This window comes from Acartia tonsa, chromosome 6 (assembly GCF_053477335.1).
Source record: "Acartia tonsa isolate MP-2025a chromosome 6, ASM5347733v1, whole genome shotgun sequence".
Taxonomy (NCBI): domain Eukaryota; kingdom Metazoa; phylum Arthropoda; class Copepoda; order Calanoida; family Acartiidae; genus Acartia; species Acartia tonsa.
In genome coordinates this window covers 13,852,873-13,872,145 of record NC_137265.1, presented here as the reverse complement: position 1 = coordinate 13,872,145, position 19,273 = coordinate 13,852,873, and the positions used below count along the sequence as shown (strand labels likewise).

The window sequence follows — 19,273 nt, the reverse complement described above, 5'->3', positions numbered from 1 at the left end:
TTGTGGCGTATCGTGTAACAACATACCAGCAATTTTATTTTGGGTGCTACTCCCTTAGTTTTAGAGATAAGTGGGTAAAACCTTTTTAAATGAGTCAATAATAACCCCAAGTTTTGGAATCTTTCATAACTACAATATTTTGTAAGCTTACGAATGAGAAGCTCGGGAATGTGTTCATAAAACATTGAGCACTATAATAATCCAATGTCCACTCCCTCCCTGAATGTTAGTTACTCTCCTAATGAAATTTTAATACATCCCTTCCCGCACACCGTTTAGTTTATTTTGTCCTTTTCAGTCATCGGTTGTTAATCCTATTATATAAAGTAATAAGCTTTTTTTCTCTGTAACGAAGGATTTCACTAACCGCTGAACCGATTTAGTTCTCCTTTTCAAGGAATCTTCAAATATGTCCCAGGATGGTTTTAGGCTATTTTGTTTCCGGATTTATGTCTTGGGATGGTTTCAGGCCTTTTTTTGCCATTTCCTAGCTCTTGAAATACAGAGCCCCAAGATGCTAGGGGCGCAGCCGCTAGTGTTTTATAAAGTTTCTGACTATTTTAAAGACATAAAAGCTATATGTTTATTGTAATAATTTCTTGTTAGAATAAGGTCTTCAAACTTAGTGTTACAAAGTCTATGTTTCTATTTCTATTATTTTAGATTGCCCATAATTTCATGAATATAATTGTTGAAAACCCCTTCAAGATAAAACTTTATTTATTAAAAATTATAAAGAGAGAGGTCATTTTCTAGTAAATCCCGTAAAGGTGTGTGTTATAAGGCCTAAAAATAGTAGTAGAACGATAAGGTGCTCTATATATTTGTATTCCCTATTGAATAGAACAATAGGGAATTTTTTTTTTTTTTTGATAACCGTACCTGGAATATCTTTAAAAAATACGAAATTTCTATCAAACGCTTTGTTTGGCTCAAACTGACAAAAATTTAAAAAAAATATAATTATAATAATAATGTTTTCTATAGGTACAATGTAAAGGTTAAGAACAATCTATACCATTAAACTAAGGAAGAAGCCATTCTTTACAGGTTGATTTATTATAATTATATTTTTTTTTATTTTTGTCAGCTTGAGCCAAACAAAGCGTTTGATAGAAATTTCCAGATATTCCAGGTACGGCTATCAAAAAAAAAAAAAAAATTTCTTCCCTATTGTTCTATTCAATAGGGAATACAAATATATAGAGCACCTTATCGTTCTACTACTATTTTTAGGCCTTATAACACACACCTTTACGGGATTTACTAGAAAATGACCTCCCTCTTTGTCGTGTGTAAATTTTTTGGTTGTATCAACTATTTGTAATTGTAATGGCTTAGCCCAAAAGATTTAAAAAAGAATAATTTTAGACTTCTTTTAAATGGGTTGTTTTGTTGTAAATTATTCCTTTATCATCACAAACTTAATGTTTATTTTGATTAAAATTATGATGTTAAGAGTTCATTCCTTCAAAAATAAAAGTTTTTGTAGGAATATTATGTTTGATTTGTTAAAAAAAAAATTATTACTCAATCCAAATGATGTTAATAGGATTATTTAATATTAAAAATTACTCTATTATTGGTAAGTAAACTGGTGTAGGAAAGTAAAATTACAAATTTGTTTTTCTCAAGGTAAAATATCCTTTATTACTGATTATGTTGCCTGGTGATATGTAAATTATCATTTAATTTATTTTTAATGCATTTTCTTATTGTTTATTGATCAAAAATAGTCTTAGATTTAGAACTTGATATATTTTTATCTTTATTTTGTTCACCTATAATTTACAATAATGTTAAAAATAGTATAAAACTTAATTAAATTGATTATACTTATGGACAGTTATATGGCACCCAAATTAACATATTTTGCTTTGAACCTTTCCACCAATCAAAAATTATTATATTTAAGACGAGGCATATTTTTCTAACCATTGAAAGAGTTTTAGGGGTAAAACAATTTCTTTGGATGCTGTATTGCTGTTTCTAATTTTTTAACATGTTGGCGTTTTCCCTCAAAGTCGAGCACTGAAACCTTTCGCCTTAATTCAAAATAAGGGCAGAGGGGTTCATGTTTTAGTTCTAATGGTTTCTGTACTCGCAAGGTAATTTGAGGGAAAGCACCCAAATATTAATAAAAATTAACAAGATAAAATCCCCCTGATAATTGTGTGATACTGATAATTATATTATAATTATAAGCTTAATTAGTTTAAGTGATTTCATTTACTAATTGTATTTATATTGTATACCTATGTATGTAATTATTTCTGATCATTTATTTTATTTATCAAATTAAAACTTACTCATTATAGTTCTAGATATGTTTTAAAAATATTATAGAATAAGGTTGACAAAGAATAAAGCAAAAAATCTTAAAATCTAGCAATTATTAAATACTTCTTCGGGTATCGTCCCTTTCGTGACAACGCCTCTTAAGGGGCGTTTCGTTGTATTTTCACAATATCTTTTGATAGAAGGTTTTTTTAGGTTAGGTTATATTAGGTTAGGTGATTGCCCAGCATGGTTAGAGCATGGGTTATAAATGGAAGAAAACCTATTTACAAATAAACGCCCCTTAAGAGTCGTTGCCACGAAAGGGACTATACCCAATACTTCTTGTCTTGCTTAAATTAACATATGTCCGCGGATACGAAAATACATTTATGGACAAGCAAAAAAGAGAAAAAAGAGAGCAAATGTTCATTGGTAATACAAAAAGAAAGAAAGAGAAAGAAAAGGATATAAATTAGAAAAAATATATATAAATTTCGCTCGACCGAAGAACCAAGTAAATTGTATACTTGATACTCTTAGAAATTAATCAGCTTTTTATCCTAAATAGCAGCCGTAAAATTCATATTTTCTCCTATTTAACCTTTGGGGATTGTTTGCCTTTGCTTACTTCCTCTCCGCGTCAAATATATTTGATTGGATTTTATTTCTGTATCCGCGGAAAACAGTCTATGAAATTTGTACTTGCTTAGTAAATTCTTTGTCTTCCTAATTCTAGTTTAAGAAGAAATAAACTTGATTGTGTATAATTTATTTTAAGAAAGTATGAGATGTATGGATAGACGGGAGTTGGAGAATAATTTTCAGTTTTGCCTCACAAGGTCTAAGAACATATCTGACTTAAAGATTGTTTGTAAGGTAAGGGAATGTTGTTTTGACTTAAAAAATATATGAGATATCGGAGGGAGGGGACATAGGAGTGTAAATTAAACTGGCACCCAAAGTATTAGAAACATGTTATCTTATTTGTTAGCTAATAAACTTTTGGCACACTCATTGTAAAACTTTTTTTGTGCAAAATATCCAAGAAAAGTGTAATCAGTCCTTCTATTAAGTAAGTAGAATACAAACAGTTCCTTTTTTTTATAAAAAGAGAGTAATTTTTCTTCGTGTAATTCAATAAAGTTGGATGTGGGGTTGTAGTCAAATGCGCTTATAAGGTCAGACTGTTCCTAAATATGGACCATTTTATATCAAGAACAGTTTGACTTAATAGTAGCATTTGACTACAACCCAACACCCAACTTTTGGGAATTACGCGAAAAAAATGACCGTTTTTATTTTGATTTTAGGATGGCGAAATTGTATACGGGCACCAATGCGTTCTTTCCATGCACAGTAAATTTATCAGGTAAAATTACCTATATCAAGCATAGCAGATAACACATCCTTTGCTTTCTCAAAAATTTTGTGAAAGTTCCAATTCTTAAAAGGTTGTATCTAGATATGGCATTCGCTCCATGATATTTTTTTATTGCTTTGCTTAACATAGCAACAGTAGGAATCATAATATAATCATAATATACGGACAGACGAACATCATTTCAAATTATAGAGTAGCTTCGCTACTAAAAAAATAGAGTGCTTAAAGAAAAAGTTCAATTAGATGTTATAGGCTTTCTAAGTCATAGAGTTATTGAGAATAGTGCCTAATTCAGGGACCTGTTTGAAAGCAGTCAGAGTGTGGTGTCAGTTTCTGTTGATATGCCAGAAATTCCTGGGTGTCCTCCTATAGTTAAGGTAAGCTATTAGGATAGAACAATGAATGATAAATCTTCCTTCCAACCTCACTTTATTTGATGTTTTTCTTCTATAAAACTCTTCATATTACTAAAATATCTATTTTGCAGGTTTTGAGATCTTGTGAGACACAAACTCTGCATATTCCAGATTTTGATGCAAATCAGGTAAAGAACTCTGGTCTGTCAGTCAAGCAACAAAAAATAAATAGAAATGTCCAAACATTTCGACCAATAATTTAAATCTAAAATTGGAGTAATTTGTCGGATCCCTTAAAATCCTTGACAGTACATTTTGGTGCGTTTGGTTTTTATTATTGTCCTATTATACTCAAAAAGAACGCCACCGTAAACACGTCATTTTAAAAAATGATTTTTTTTTGCGGTGGCGTTTTTACCAGAAATCTAAATAAAGGGATAAAAAAGACAATGGCCGATAAATTGATATCAATCCCAAATGACGATACACAAAATTACTTCTTCTGTAGACTACAGTTAGTGGTTGAAACTTTTGGACAATCAACCTCATGAATCAACTAATCAAAAAACGTAAGTCCCCAAAGTTGTTAAGCCAACGAATAAGAAAATGTTATCACAAAACTCTTGGGACTAGTGTATTTGATATCACAATGTCCTTTCCCTCTATTGTTCTTACGATGGTATTTTTTGAGACATGTTTGTCTTATTTATTAGAATATTGTTTATTTTAGGTTGAAAGTTATTTAACCCTGCTGTACACAGGAACATCAGAACAAATATCTACAGCAAATATTGATTCGGTTAACAAAAGGTAAATACTGGAACTTACCTAGTTTTTTTTATAGAGAGGAGCTTTGCTACATTTTAAGGTTATCTCCGCTTGTTCATAATGAATGGATTTACTAGTTAGTTTAGACATGTCCAATCCTTTGCATGGGATTCTTGTATTAATGTGGTACAATTTTGTAAGCTTAGCTACTCTATAAAAAAAGTAGCAAGTCCATGCATCTATTCTAAAGATGTTTTTAAATTTTTTTTTACGAAAAAATTGTGGTCTTAAAATTATTCTATCAACTTGATTTTTGTATCCAATGCAAAGATGTTTAGCGTTCGTTTATATAAATAAAGCTAAAATACAAAATTCACTTTTTATTTCAGGTTAATACTATGGAACCTACAGAAATTGCTACAAATAGACAACTCAAGTGGTCTACCAAAAATTGAACAACTGAAAAAAGTTACGCCTTCGACAACTATTTCAACTCCTTCATTACCTCCCCAATCAAATCTTGTTGAAGGTAAAAACGAAAACTTGATTGTTTAATGAGATTTATTAAAAACTTAACCATCATTTCCTCGGTTGTCAAGAAATAATAATCTTTTTAAATTATAGTGTCAAAACTATGATATTTTTATATTTCAGATAATGGTTATACCTCAACATTTACCTCAAATATCAAAGTAAGATTTTTAGCACAGTAATTTTTCTATAATTATGAAACATTTTTATTACATAAAAAGGATATATGTTCTACTATAAATTTGGGGGAAAGATGGAAACTGGGAAGTAAGGATATAATTTAGAATAGATAAATAAATTAAGAAAATAAACACCCATGGTTTAAAATCAATTCATTTTAGGAAGAAAAAAATGAGAAACCTAATGATGATGAAAGTGCATTAGATAGTCCATTGTCAATATCTCCAAATGTATCTAGCACTCCAAAACCCGGTCCCGCAGATACACAATATAATGAATCAAACTCAAACAAGTCTAGTCCAAAGAAAGGCATTGAAGATGCATCAAGTAAGAAGAAAAGGGAGGAGCATTCTAGACATAATATTGTTGTAGATATACAAGAAGATTCAATTGACATAGCAACACCTGGCTCGAGTGGTGATATTGACATTTCTATTGAAGCAGCTAAAGAAATTTCTGTGCCAAAAAAATCCGCCAGCAGAGCCACAGAAAAAATTACATCAACTGCAAAGGTTATTTCTAGTAAAGAAAACACAAAACAAGATTTTTCAAAGATAGTAACAGCACAAAAAGAATCAGAATCTAAAGATAAATCTGTCGTTATTACATCTAAGAATAAAGCTTCTTCCAAAGAAAAAGAAGCAGAAGTGGCTTCTGAGAAGACTGTTGATGTTGACAAAGAAGATACCACAAAGCTAGAGGATTCAGACAAAGAGATTACAGCAGATCAAGCAAGTAAAGAAAATCATCAAACAAAGAAAACATCGAAAGAGAAGAAGAAAAGAAAAGAATCAAAATCAAAAAAAGTTTTAGATGACAAAGAAGAAATACTAGAAGACATTCTAGAGAAAGTTGAAACGCCTGAAAAATCCTTTAAAACCGAAGCAATTTGTGAAAACACAACCGAAACAGAAAATATTGATGATGGAAAATTTATTGAAAATACAACTGAATCCCAAATTAACATAATAGGAACAGAAAAATCCGCCAACATTACTACAGGAAAAAACTTGGTGGTTGAAAGTAACACAGGCAAAGTTGAGGGAACAATAGATCTTGAAATAGAGTCTAGAGTTCATGAACTTTTGGAGGGGGATGATGATGAACTTAGCCAACAGGAAGACCAAGATTCCCAGCAGAAAGGCATGGATAGATAAATTAATTCTTATGCTTCAGTATGGATTAAACAAATTTTTTAGTTTTGTCACGGTTTCGCTAAGTAACTTTTCTCTGGAATTAAAATTCCCTTTTCAATATCAAATTATTATATTTGTTGATTACAATACAGACAAACGAAAGGGATGTATTTTATCCAGGTAAAACTGTAAATTTGATTGGTACCCTCAGTTTTATAACCACGTTATCTTATTCATTGGCTTAAAAATTTTATTGAATTTTTATTATTTGGTTAAAAACTAGTGTGAAAACCTTTTCCAATAATTTGATTTATTGGTTGCAGGGGAAATTTTGTTTATCATCATTGGAGATGTATAGTTATATCTATAAATTTACCATTCATTGTATATTAATATCCCTGATTTCATCTAATTATGATTACTTTGCTTAATCGATGTAATATTACTTGAATGTTGTACCAGATTTTCATATACTCTAATAAAGAGATTATCACAGCTGGCTAAAATAGCATCCATTCCCTTTACCCCATCCCCTCTCCTACTAGATGAAGTAAGTGACCAATAAATGAGGTCCATGTTAGCAACCTAAATCCATCACAAATTTTTCCCTGGTAATATATCCACGTTTATTCTATATCCATTATCAATTAAACTTTGTTTATGCAACCTTTAACTAAACTAATAAAAATCATTTTTATCCATTTTTCTTGCCAGAGAAAAGTGTAGAACAAATTGACAAGGATGAAGATAAAGAAAAAAGTAATATTTGCATAGAAGTTGGCGAACATATTGCAGATTCTCACCAAGTTGTAACAGCTGAAATTGATAAAAAATCTTCAAAGCGAAAATCGTCGAGTACAATATTGCCTTCTGAGAGAAAGCTTAAACGTATAAGGTATTATTTTTTGTTTATTTTATTGTATAATGTAAAATGATAACACCTTTTAATTTTGAAATTTTATGTATCTGTCTATTTTATGGTATACTCCTACCAGGGTGTGATGGGACATTGTGCTGTTTATTATTCCAGTCCTCAAAGTTTTATAATTACATTTTCTATTCGTTAACAACTTAGGAGACTTTTTATTGAATTTTGATTGGTTGGTTCATTAAGGTAAGTGTCCAAACGTTTCAACCACTAATTGTAATCTACAGAAGGGATATATTTGTAAATCATCATTGGGGAAGTACATCCTTTTAAATTCCTGAGCTCATACCTTATTTCTAATGGAACTAATACCTTCTATTTTTAATTAAGAGAGTCCCGTTCAGATCAGAATTTAAAAGAAGATAAGCATACTGAGGTAATGGTTTAATAAAAGCAGCTGCAAAGTGTTAACTGTCAAATGCTTCCTAAAAGTCTAAAATTAATCCTTATTTAAAAGTTAAAGTAACAGGATGTTTAACTTTGTGTCTGTCCGAGTTGGCAGCATGTCAAGGGCACTTGTAAACACTGAACTAATGTATTACGTCCTTTTAGTAAAACTTTATACAGTTCCAAAGAAGACTTGTTATTATTTGGGGGAGAGTATATGCCTCTACCCTACTAAAATAAATCGCTTCTAGTAAAATTACCCTTCTCCCCCCCCCCCTCCCCTTTTCCCACCCCCTCCGACAAAATGGGCTTTTGACTATTTTAAGAATAGTTCTTCCCTGCTAATTGTTTTATTAGTCTTTTATATTGCTATAATTTAAAACAAAAAACTAATATTAATTGACTGAAAAAAAAACTAAAAGCTCCAAGAATAAAATCTTCTTCCCAGTCGAGCACAGAACCAAAAAAATAGTGGGGATTTTATGTGCTTATTATGCACTCTGAGGGAAATCACCAAATTTATGTTTTATATTGTGATATAGGTAATCTTTCTAATTTAGATAATGGATGCAGATTCCGACAGTGACAGTCTTGAGATACTAGAAGAGCACCTTGTGAATACTGGTGAGACCAATGATGATCAATATTATGATGATTTAGAAGAAGATGATGAAACACAGGGTATTTATTACTTAACTTTTTAACCATTTTACCTCTTTGTTACGTCGCCTTCAATACTTCCCTTGTCTACTTTAAAAAAAAAACAATCCACTCCTTTCTATAAAATTACCCCTACTTTCATTTATTGTGACTTTTTCTTACATAAATAAGGCATAAACTCAATTATTTAGGTATTGTGATTTCGGTAAAGATTTATTCATTTATTGTTTTTTTGACTTTCTTGAGGCCTTGAATTGATGGTTCTTCTTAGTTATCTAATAGTCTCATAGGGTGGTTGTTTACAAAATCAAAATCAATAATTTGGTTAATTGCTATTAAAGAAATTAATCCTACAATATTTATTTCACCATTTATATAGATTTTTATATAGATTTAGATTTTGAAGATGATGAAGAGAAAGATGAAAGTTATGAGCCCCATAAAAAGAAAAATAAATCAGGGAAATCTAAATTAAAAAATACTTCAATGACCAGACGAAAATCAGAGGACAAAGCGAAGGAGTTGGTTGGGGTCACTATCAAAAAAGCCTATATTCAGGTTAGTACATGGAGATAGGGGACAATGGACTGTAAATTACGCTAGTACCCAAAGTTTTATAACCACATTATCCTATGCATTTTCTTTAAAATCTTTTTTATCTACATAAGTGATAATTTGTTTATCATCATTGTGACTGTATTTCAATTTATTGTCCAGTCTTATCCCTTAAGATCCCTGGGTTAGTAGGTAGCAATTTGGGATAAGATTGTTTCACCTATTGTCTTATCCCAGTCAGAGTTGGAAAAAAACAGGTTTTTTAAAAAAGAACAAAAACCAGTTTTTTTTTTTTTTGGTTTAAACCGGTTTTTTTTAATAATATTTAAATTATAGGCCTGCCCCCCCCCTCTTTTTTCACTCCCTCCCCCTTTTTCTCACCCCCGAAACGGGGGGTGCCCAAATCTGCCCAGAAGGACCCGAAAAAGGGCAGCCCAAAACCGCCCGCCCAAAGGACAACCCTAGCAACCCTGGCTGACAGTTATTTACTGTATTATTTACGTTATGAAAAGATATAACTGGAAAGATAGGCCTTTGTATAAATATTTTTAAAAAAAAACAGCCCCACCTTGTTTTTTTTGTTTTTTTAAACTTGTTTTTTTTTTGTTTTAAACCAAGTGGTTTTTTTATGCCATCTCTGATCCCAGTTATACGGGGGATTTGGTTATCACCCAATATTCGAGCATTTTAGTTTTAAAATTAAGATCTAAAGCTTATCAATGAATCTTGTTGTACTGACTAATTATTCAGGTGTCTAACCTGAAATCGCAGCGCTACATGACAAGAAGAACCTCATCTGACCAGGAGAAGGACAAAGATGACCAGAATGAACAAATTTTAAATGCTGACACTGCTTCAGAACATTCAAAATCTGAAAATTCAGAATCCTCAATCAGTTTATCCTGTCAATTATGCCATACTTCATTTACTTCTAAAGAAAACCTAAATAATCACAATTGCAAAAAGCAAAAGAAGTCGGTGGGTCGTAGAAGTTCTGACCATAAGAGGCACTTAAGTACAATGAAACCATGTGAAGACATTCCCCCTGTGATTAATGAAAGTACAAATAATGTTGATGTTAACAATAAATCCATAGAGGAAACATTTATAGGTAAGTTGTTTTTCGTTGGACAGAGGTTTTAAATAGCATTAACTTATTGTAAAAGGAAATGTAAATATTGAATATTCGTAAATGGACGGTCAGGGCTCCGCATGCATTACGCAGAAAGAAAAATCCCATTTGCTTCCAATTTAAAAGATAAGGGGGTGGAATGTTTTTTGCTTGCTAGGCTTATATAATGAAGGCACCCCATAAATGTAATTCTTGACACAAAAAGCATAATTTTCTTTACATGCGAAATTTTCACAAAATGTCGAGATTTTATAGAATTAAATATAAGTCTTTAATAAATAAATCTAAGCTTTTAGCTGAAATAAGAATGGACTTTGTTAATACTGTATTCATTCAGACTTTTAAAAAAATTTTTTTTATAAATCTTTGTCCTATCTTTTTAAAATTACTCCTTATTTATACTTAATGGTAGGCATCATAATTGTAGGGAAGAAAAAAAATAAACTTGATAAACACAAATAAAATTAAAGTTTTCACTGACATATGATATTTATACTTATTAAACTTTATTTTTATTACTAGGAGATCCAAATCCTGAAGCAACTCCCAACAATAAAGATAAAAAAGACCCCCAGAAGATTTGTCCTCTGAGCCCTTGTTATGCCAAGAAAAAAATCAGGGAAAATTCTCCTCCCATGGATGTTGTTCTCCACTTTGTCCAGCATCTAAGGTAAGGATTAACCAATTTTTTTTTTTTTTGTATGGCTCTACAGACCTCGAAAACAATGGTCTCCAATCTTTAACATATCTTGGCCAACGTAAGACTTTAATTCTCTTTAAGGCCTAAAATCTTCCTTAAAGCAATTTAGAGAACCAACCTGAACATTGTTAACGAGATGTTAGCGGACAGGCATACATCATCTTACTTTAGTATGTAAGATTGTCCTTGATGCCAGCTGTTTTATTATGTTTTGCCCCTTTAGAGAAGAGTCAAGTTTTTATGTGAAATACAAGAGCAAGCATGGAGCCAGACTGTGCACTGAATGTTCCTATTACCTGTCTGGTACCAGCAGTTACCTGGCACACAAAGCTCTGTTACATGGGCATCTTGATAAACATCAAGTAGAAAAACTTAGTGAGGTAATGAATTCATTTCTTAAGCCTCTGGGGGCACTTAGGGTAAGGAAGAAGTGGAGATTCGACCCTCCACGTTGAATTTTATTTTTTAAATGAAAAGTAAAAAAAAATTGGAGGTCAGGATTGAGGTACCCTCAAACGAAATAGGATAGATCCATTTGCTGGGTTGGTGAAAAGCTTTATCTCGTATTCCATTTTTATTTTGTGTTTGTGATTACTGTTTATGAACTTAATTTAACAATTGTCCAAGTTTTATTTAAAGCTTATAATGTTTTTGAACTAGGCTGAAGCACTGTTGGTTACGAGCCTACGGGACTACATATCCTCAAGCAAGACTGATTATTCAGACAGCAAGTATGGTTGCTTCTGTAGGAGCACGTATAAGAGTTATCTGGCACTCAGAGATCATTTTATAAAAGAACATTTTAAAGGTACAACTTTTAATACTTTATGCTATATTTTACATTGTATTGATTTGATGTTTAAGGGGGGTGAAATCCCAGGGGGTCTAACCATCCTCCCTTAATTTTTCCTGGGGGTTGGATACTACCCCCCTCTTCTTCAGCATTTGTTTACCTGTACTGTTTTATGGTCACAATTTGTGCAGTTATGACTTTGATAAAACATTTGATTTATCGTAATTTTAGGCATTTTTAATATGCTCTACTAATATGATATTTTATACTAGGATTCCAAATGAATTCCTCAGGAAATGCGGGTAAACCAGACATTGACACTACCAGATCCAAGTGTCCTGTACCTGGCTGTTCATTTAAGTCTAAAGCAAGTTTGCAGAATCATTACCTGGAAAGCCATGAAGAGGTTAATATAGAGGATTTTATGCTTTTTAAAATTAAATTATTTGTGATTAAAACTCTTTCTATGGTACCTAAGCTTCTCAATAACTAACATTGTTTGTTCGTTAGTCCGTACTTTTATGGGGAAATTAAATTAGCTAATCTTTTATTATGTATGATTTCATTAATCCAAACTAAAATACCCTTTTTTCTTCTACATAAAAAATGCCTTAAATTCTGTATTAATGTCCTTATTTACAAACATTTTCGAATAAAAATATTTTTAGATTGTCAAAGAGCTTATTGAGAAAACGTGTAAACTAGTCAATGCAAAGCCAGTCAAAGAAGAGGTTAACAAAACAAGTGATGCTGCAACTGTCCTAAAACCTGCTACAAGTGACGACACTGAAAAAGAGAATACGGATTTTCAGAGAGTTATCAAAGAAGAGAAACTAATTGATAATGTGAAACAAGAAGAACATCAGGAGATACAAGAATCACAATCATCAAGTAGCTTGGAAGGTCTTAGAATTAAAGGGCCTTTTGCAATTGTACATTTACACAATGATGATATTAAATCAGAAGATTCCCAAGAAGCAACTACAATTATTCATGATGATCTAGTGAAAACTGAAAATGATGCTCTTGATGAAACTGCTAAAGATTTTAGTATGACTGATGTATTATCTGATATTAATGACAAGATCGACAAGGATCAACCTCAGGATGAAGATTTTGATATGTTCATAACACGTAAAGATGCCACTGAAAATATTACCAACCCTGCTGATGCCAATGAATCAGCTAGAACTCCGCCAAAATGTGACTCTGCTAATCTTCAGTGGAGATGTAAATCCTGTGATTATATTTACAAAGATAATGTTCGCCTGAAAACTCATATTTTTGAAAATCACCAGAAAGATTATCCCAAGTAAGTTAATATAAAGTTTATATTTCTTATTCTGACATCAATTCAAAAATTAGTTTTTTGCTTTCTCGTCATTTGTATTGCCCTAGGGAAGGGACCTACAAAACATGGGTTTCTAAAAAGTTTGTGTTTTACACTTCCAAAAGAACAATTTATAGGCCATCTATAAGATGTTTATGTCTTTAGACGATATGACAGTAATCTTTTTTATTTATAAAAGGCATCTGTTTTTATGAAACTAATCTTGTTATAGTTAAGCTCTCTCCTTTAAGTGTACCCATACGTCCGTCCATAACGAAGATTTTATTCAATTTTAGTAAAGTTAGATTCTTCACTTTTAAAAGATTTTAAGCATAGCAACACCGTTATACATAAATAACGTTTTAAATCTCTAAAGCTTAAGTTTATTTTGGATCTACTGCAGTTCACGGTAAAATATTGCTGTTAAGCAATATTTCCAAAAATCTAAGAATTTTAAAGGCTGCTAGCTGCCAAACGGCTGAACGTACCCGCACACCATTTTAAGCGCTATAAAAAGCCCTACAAATAATCTGGAATAGCCAAGATCCAATTATGCACAGGGAAAGCTTCACTGAAGAAAAAACGCGTAAAATAATTATGCATTATTGATTTATGGCTATTCCAGATTATTTGTAGGCCTTCTTAAGCTTTCTTAAAATATTGCTGGTAAGCAATATTTTACTGTGAACTGCAGTAGATCCTTTATTTTTATGACTACTACTTTAATAATCTTAGGATACTTTTCTTTACACGATTCTGTATTTTTATGAATATTGCTACGAAAAATAAAATAGGGTATATGATTATGTAAGTGAAAATTATTTATCACATGATCGTATTATAGACAACTTTCCCTGGATATTAAAATGAAAAATTTTAGGATTAAAAATAGTTTTGTTAGCCCCGAGGAGCCGGACGACATGGGTAACAAAACTGGTACTAATTTTTATGATTTTGATTTTAATATTCGTGGAAAATTTATGTAATCCGATGTTATACATGTTTTTTCAGTATGGCTCAGAACTGAGTCTAATCCAACGGATATTAATCGGTTTCAAAGCCATACGGGAAAAGTATTTTTGATACCTAAATACTAAGGTTGGGCCGGATAACCGATTAAGCCGGATATCTGGCTATTTTCAATACCTGGCCGGATGCCGAATATTGAAACTATTCGGATATCCGGTTATACGGCCGTATATCCGGTAATTTGCCGGATATCGAACGTTGGCCAGATATCCGGCCGATACTGGATATCCGGCATTAAAAATCAGCCGAATATCCGGTATCCGGCCCAACCATACTAAATACTTATTTTTAAGGATACCTCAGTTGTTGGGCGGGGAAAAGTGGTTTGAATGTGAAGATTGCCCATACAAGAACTCCAAGGAAATTATGTTTATCCATCATCTGTTCAATGATCATGGCAAAATCACAACAAACCTCATCTCTGATACGGTAAGGATACGTTTAAAGAAGCGCAGCTACTTTGTTGCTGAGGTATGTTCGTCCTTCTAGCAGTCTAAATTCTAGAAGGACGGTCAGTGTCCTGGACGTTTTCTTATTATTTATTTTTGTCAGGAATCTTAAGGGATTTGATATTGGACAATAAATTGATATTCTTGTAATAATTGTACATCCCACAATGATGATAAACAAAATTACTCTTTCTGCAGATAAATTTATTGGTGAATAAGTTTAGACACTGCTATTGTTTTACCAACCATTCAATATATAATTGAAATCCTCTTTAAACCAACGAATTATAAAACTTTGGGTTTATTTTGTAGGACTCCTGGACAACTAATGGGTTCCTTAGCCGCGAACTTTTCTGCATTCAATTTGATGCAAATGAGAACCTGGATATCGATCTTGATATTTTTCCTGCAATGGAAGGAATTTTCGACAATCCCAAAAGTGATCTCACCACCTGTGATAGTTCATATCAGCCACCATCATTTTATAGAACTCCAAAAAGAACCAGGTCTGGTGGTGAAACAAGTGATACTTCGCCGCTTGGAACACACAAAGGTCTTCCCGATATTCTGGAAAAGAGACCAAGGATGACCCTCCAGTCACAGGCTGATATCTCACTGCAGAGCCAATCACAAACAAGTAGATCGTTTTTTAGCCTATTGCAGTCAAGCAAGTCACCGGTATGCCAATCACAAACAAGCCAGTCAGATTTCAGCCAATCACAGTCAAGCAAACCACTGCGTAGATCTTCACATTCGAGCCAATCACAATCAAGGAAATCCACGCCAGAACAGTTAACAGAAACAATTTCCTTTGAGCCAGTTGCAGAAGCGTCGAAATCATCAGTAAAAGAAAAGGCAAACATAATACAATAATTTTAATAACAGCTTTATTTATATGTTTTTGATTAATCAAACTAGTATATTTTTCGGCATTGAGGGGAAATTGGACTATAAATACACTGATACCATAGACGTCCAAGGGGGGGGGGGAAGGGGTGATTTACCCCCCCCCCCCATTTAAAATTTACCCCTTCCCTAGGGGTGCCGTAGGCACTCCCAAACATTAAGGAGGGGGTATTTACCCCCCCCCCCCCCAAACAATTTTGGGGGGATAAATACCCCCAAAAAAATAAAAAATTTGTAACAAAAAAAAAAAATTTTTGGGGGGGGGGGTAAACAAAATTTACCCCTGCCATCAGATTTCAGGGGGGGTAATTACCCCCCGTAAGCAAATTTTACCCCCGGGGTAAAAATTTTGGGGGGGGGGTAAAAAAAATGTTTACCTTCCCCCAAAATAAAAAGCTTGGACACCCCTGACTGATACCCAAATTTTCATACTACTTTTAACTTATATTTTAGCTCAGAAATTTTCGGTACTTGTATTGAATTTGGATTGGTTGGTCTCAAAAGAGCAGTGTTCAAAATTTTCTAGGAGTTTTATTAATTTATCATTCATTTTCACATCCCATAAGGTCCCTGAATTGAAAGAAAGCAAGAAATATGATAAAATTAAATGTATGTATTATGAAAGGACCAGGAAAGAAAATCAGATGTTTCTTCTGCAGATCTTATAAGAAAAATAAAAAGAGAACCCAAAGATAAACAGGAACCAGCCGATATTGAACAAGAAGAATATCTTGAGGAAAACCCTCTTGTTGTCCTTGAAGAAGAGGAGGGGGAAGTTTTGTCAGATTTTGATGAGGAGAAATGTCAGTTTTGTGACAAGAGCTTCACAACTGGGAAGGAGAACACTGCGCATGTCCTGCTGGAACATTTTGTGCCGGTTGACAAGCTATGGGAGAATTTGATTAGTACAGGTAGTAAAAAATTCAACTTTTATATCAGTTTCCATTGGTTGTGGGATAATTACACCCCCTAAAATATTGTAGTTTCCTTTTTTTTTGGGGGGGGGGGGTAAAAATACACATTTTGGGTGTTAAATGTAAAATTTTTACCTGATTTGTAAAACCAATGCAATGGGGGGGGGGGGGGGGGTTGGCAGTTTGATACCCCGAAATTGGAGAAAAACATTTAATGGGGGGAATGGTAAAATCTAATATATTTTTAGAATTATTGGGCATCCAAAAATTTATCCAGGGGTGTTTAACCTGTTACTCTACCACCTTGGACGTCATATTTCATATCTCTCTTTTTTATCACATTCTCGCTATTTTTACCTTTAACTTATTTCAGAAATTAACTTTACTTTGTATGTTTATTTAAGCATATTTTTTTAGAAGATAAGAGGTGCCTGTTATGCGACCACCAAAAGGAGATTGATATTATTTCTGTGAAACTCCACTGTTACAATACACATCTCAAGCAACTTAAAAAAGAGGTTAGTTGTCTTTTTATACCTATTGGAAATCTATTTTAATTTAAAGGATTATTATTGAATTATATATATTAAATTCCCTCTTTTAGATATTTCTACAAAAACCATTCTGAAAAACTTACTACATAAAAAGTAACAGGTTGTCTGAATGTCGTTGTATCCTGGTGTCTGGAGCAAAGGATCTCGGTCTTCGCTGCACCTATGTAATGCTCGCTTACATTGAATCTTTTTGGGGGGAGGGACGAGGGTACCTCTAACCTTTCAAGAGAAATCACCTCTTTATACCTCCCCTGAATATTTTTTTCTGATTACAACTACTATTAAAAGGAGAGGTCAACTTATTTTAGATTAGTTTAAAGAAATTATACTAGCGCACTGCATGACTAAAATCTTTAACTATTTGACCGTGCCAATAGTTCTCTAATGGATACAAGATATACGTGGAAATAATGACAAAGCAAAATATTTTCGTCAATTTAGATTGCTAACATGGACATCATTTATTTGTCAGTTCGTCGTCCAGTAGTAAGGGAGGTGATGGGGTAAAGGGAATGGAAGAGCCAGCTACGAGTTTTACTTTAATAGAGATCATAATAATCTGGTGTAACATCCAAGTAATAATATATCCATTGGTATTCTTTGTGCTTAGATATGGACACAAATGAAAAAGAACTGGAAGTTGAAGACAGCTGACCACATAGAGTTCTCATTCCTGAAGAACAAGTTTGTCCGCAGTGGCGAGGGCAGCCTTCTGGAGCCTAACTTTTTCAGATGTGCTCACCAGGTTAATAAGTTTTTTTTCTCTTATTATTTATTACAATTTACTTCAGTTTTTTTGGCCGACCTAGTTGAATTCCTTTACCCCCTGTCAAGATTACCCTGACAATACTAAGGAAGTGGATAAACCCCATAGACGTCACTACATCTAAATCCTCTAAAATAGTCAAGTGGGGTAGTGACACCTCCCTTAAATTTAAGGGTTGATCTGAAAAGATTTCAAACAATTTTGTCCCTCAAGTATCCTGATTGTCTAGATGGTGAATACCTAGAGGGTTTATCTAACCCCTACCCCCCTCCCCCATAGCTCGGCCCTCTACAACCTCGTACAAATCGAGGGGAGCAAAACCCTGTGCACGCCACTTCAAGTAAGCTTTACAGATAAGCGCTAAGGGGGGGGGGGGTTAATGCAACCATCTCGTAATTAATGTATAAATGGCACTTAGAATTCGAATTTCGATCTGAAATTTTTCATTAGTAATCCTTGGTAGGTCTATTTTCCCTAAATCGAACAAAAAGTTGGAAAAATATCGGCTAACAGCTGGCGGCTCAGCAGTTTAGCCATTTTTTGGGCTATTTTCAATGCAAATCATCACGAAACCTATCTCCACATAATACCATTTTCTGCTGTTTTCAAACGGTTCTAGCCGGTAGTTGCTGGTACTGGCTGAGCCGTTAGCCGTTACTTTTTCAACTTTTTTGTTCGATTTAGGGAAAATAGACCTACCAAGGATTACTCATGCAGAATTTTAGATCGAAATTCGAAGTGCCATTTATACATTGATTACGAGGTGGTTGCATTAACCCCCCCCCCCCCCCCCTTTATATGTTTTTCTCTTATGATTGGTGTGCTGCCACTTCTACGACTATCAAAAGAACAATTAATGTTTTTTTTTACAAAAATTGGGTATTTTTTGTCAATTTAATTATTTTTAATTGTTTATAGAGAAGCAACTGCCCCAAGGAATTTGAGAATGTGAAGGATATGCATATACATGCCAGAGTTTGTCAATACAGACCAAAAACTTACAAAGCCTGCAAGCAACACGGAAAGAAGTAAGAATTTTAAACTTATTATTGTAGCGAAGCTATTCTATAATTCCGAATGCTGTTTAGTCTGTACATAACCTTTGTTAAATTAAGCCTAAAAGAAAATAGTTTCTTGGCTGCTATTAAAGGTAGATGTCAGAATTTCTATTGAAGAAGCTACTCTATAATTCACTGGTATGTCTGATTGTCCCTCCGTAAAGCTATGGGGAAAGAATGATTTTATTGGCTGTCCTTCCAGATGTCTAGCAGTATATTCATTCCAATATGATTAGGTAAAATTAGTTTTTTTTTTATACTTAATAGGTACTTTTTTGTTTTAGATTTTACTATGATGATGATTATGAAGAACACATGCTGAAAAAGCACAAGTAAATTATAAAAAGAAAACTACAGGAAAAATATTTTTTTTTCATAAATTTTCGACAAATTTGGCATTTAAACGTTTTTCAAGCTTTGTTCGTGTACATATTTTTCATGTATGTTAAAAGTATCATCTATGAAAACCAGTGTTGTGGA

At 33.0% G+C, this 19,273-nt stretch overlaps 1 protein-coding gene across 4 annotated transcripts; it reads left to right on the top strand.

The window, feature by feature from the left end:
- The first annotated feature begins 3,047 nt into the window (after nt 1–3,047).
- LOC145321910 (uncharacterized) lies at nt 3,048–19,237 on the top strand. Of its 4 annotated transcripts, none has more exons than XM_080163572.1 (25): nt 3,048–3,156; nt 3,591–3,649; nt 3,957–4,038; nt 4,149–4,205; nt 4,748–4,827; nt 5,175–5,314; nt 5,440–5,477; nt 5,658–6,639; nt 7,347–7,527; nt 7,891–7,911; nt 8,510–8,628; nt 9,005–9,165; nt 9,913–10,273; nt 10,817–10,964; nt 11,218–11,374; nt 11,655–11,802; nt 12,060–12,193; nt 12,456–13,099; nt 14,440–14,575; nt 14,908–15,450; nt 16,127–16,412; nt 16,833–16,933; nt 17,580–17,714; nt 18,654–18,763; nt 19,078–19,237. In XM_080163572.1, exons 1-25 carry the CDS (start codon nt 3,064–3,066, stop codon nt 19,127–19,129), a joined length of 4,968 nt encoding a protein of 1,655 aa, XP_080019698.1. In that variant the 5' UTR covers nt 3,048–3,063; the 3' UTR covers nt 19,130–19,237. The 4 variants fall into 4 exon arrangements, with proteins under 4 accessions (XP_080019698.1, XP_080019697.1, XP_080019696.1 ...); XM_080163571.1 differs by having other exon boundaries at nt 8,999–9,165; XM_080163570.1 differs by having other exon boundaries at nt 7,891–7,936; nt 8,508–8,628.
- The last annotated feature ends 36 nt before the right edge of the window (nt 19,238–19,273 follow it).

Excerpts from the sequence above, each read along its gene's own strand:
- LOC145321910 (XM_080163569.1), top strand. The coding sequence starts at position 3,064 with ATGAGATGTATGGATAGACGGGAGTTGGAGAATAATTTTCAGTTTTGC. Across the intron at positions 3,650-3,956 it reads ATGCACAGTAAATTTATCAG|GGACCTGTTTGAAAGCAGTC; the intron begins GTAAAATTACCT and ends TGCCTAATTCAG. Across the intron at positions 16,934-17,579 it reads TCAAGCAACTTAAAAAAGAG|ATATGGACACAAATGAAAAA; the intron begins GTTAGTTGTCTT and ends CTTTGTGCTTAG.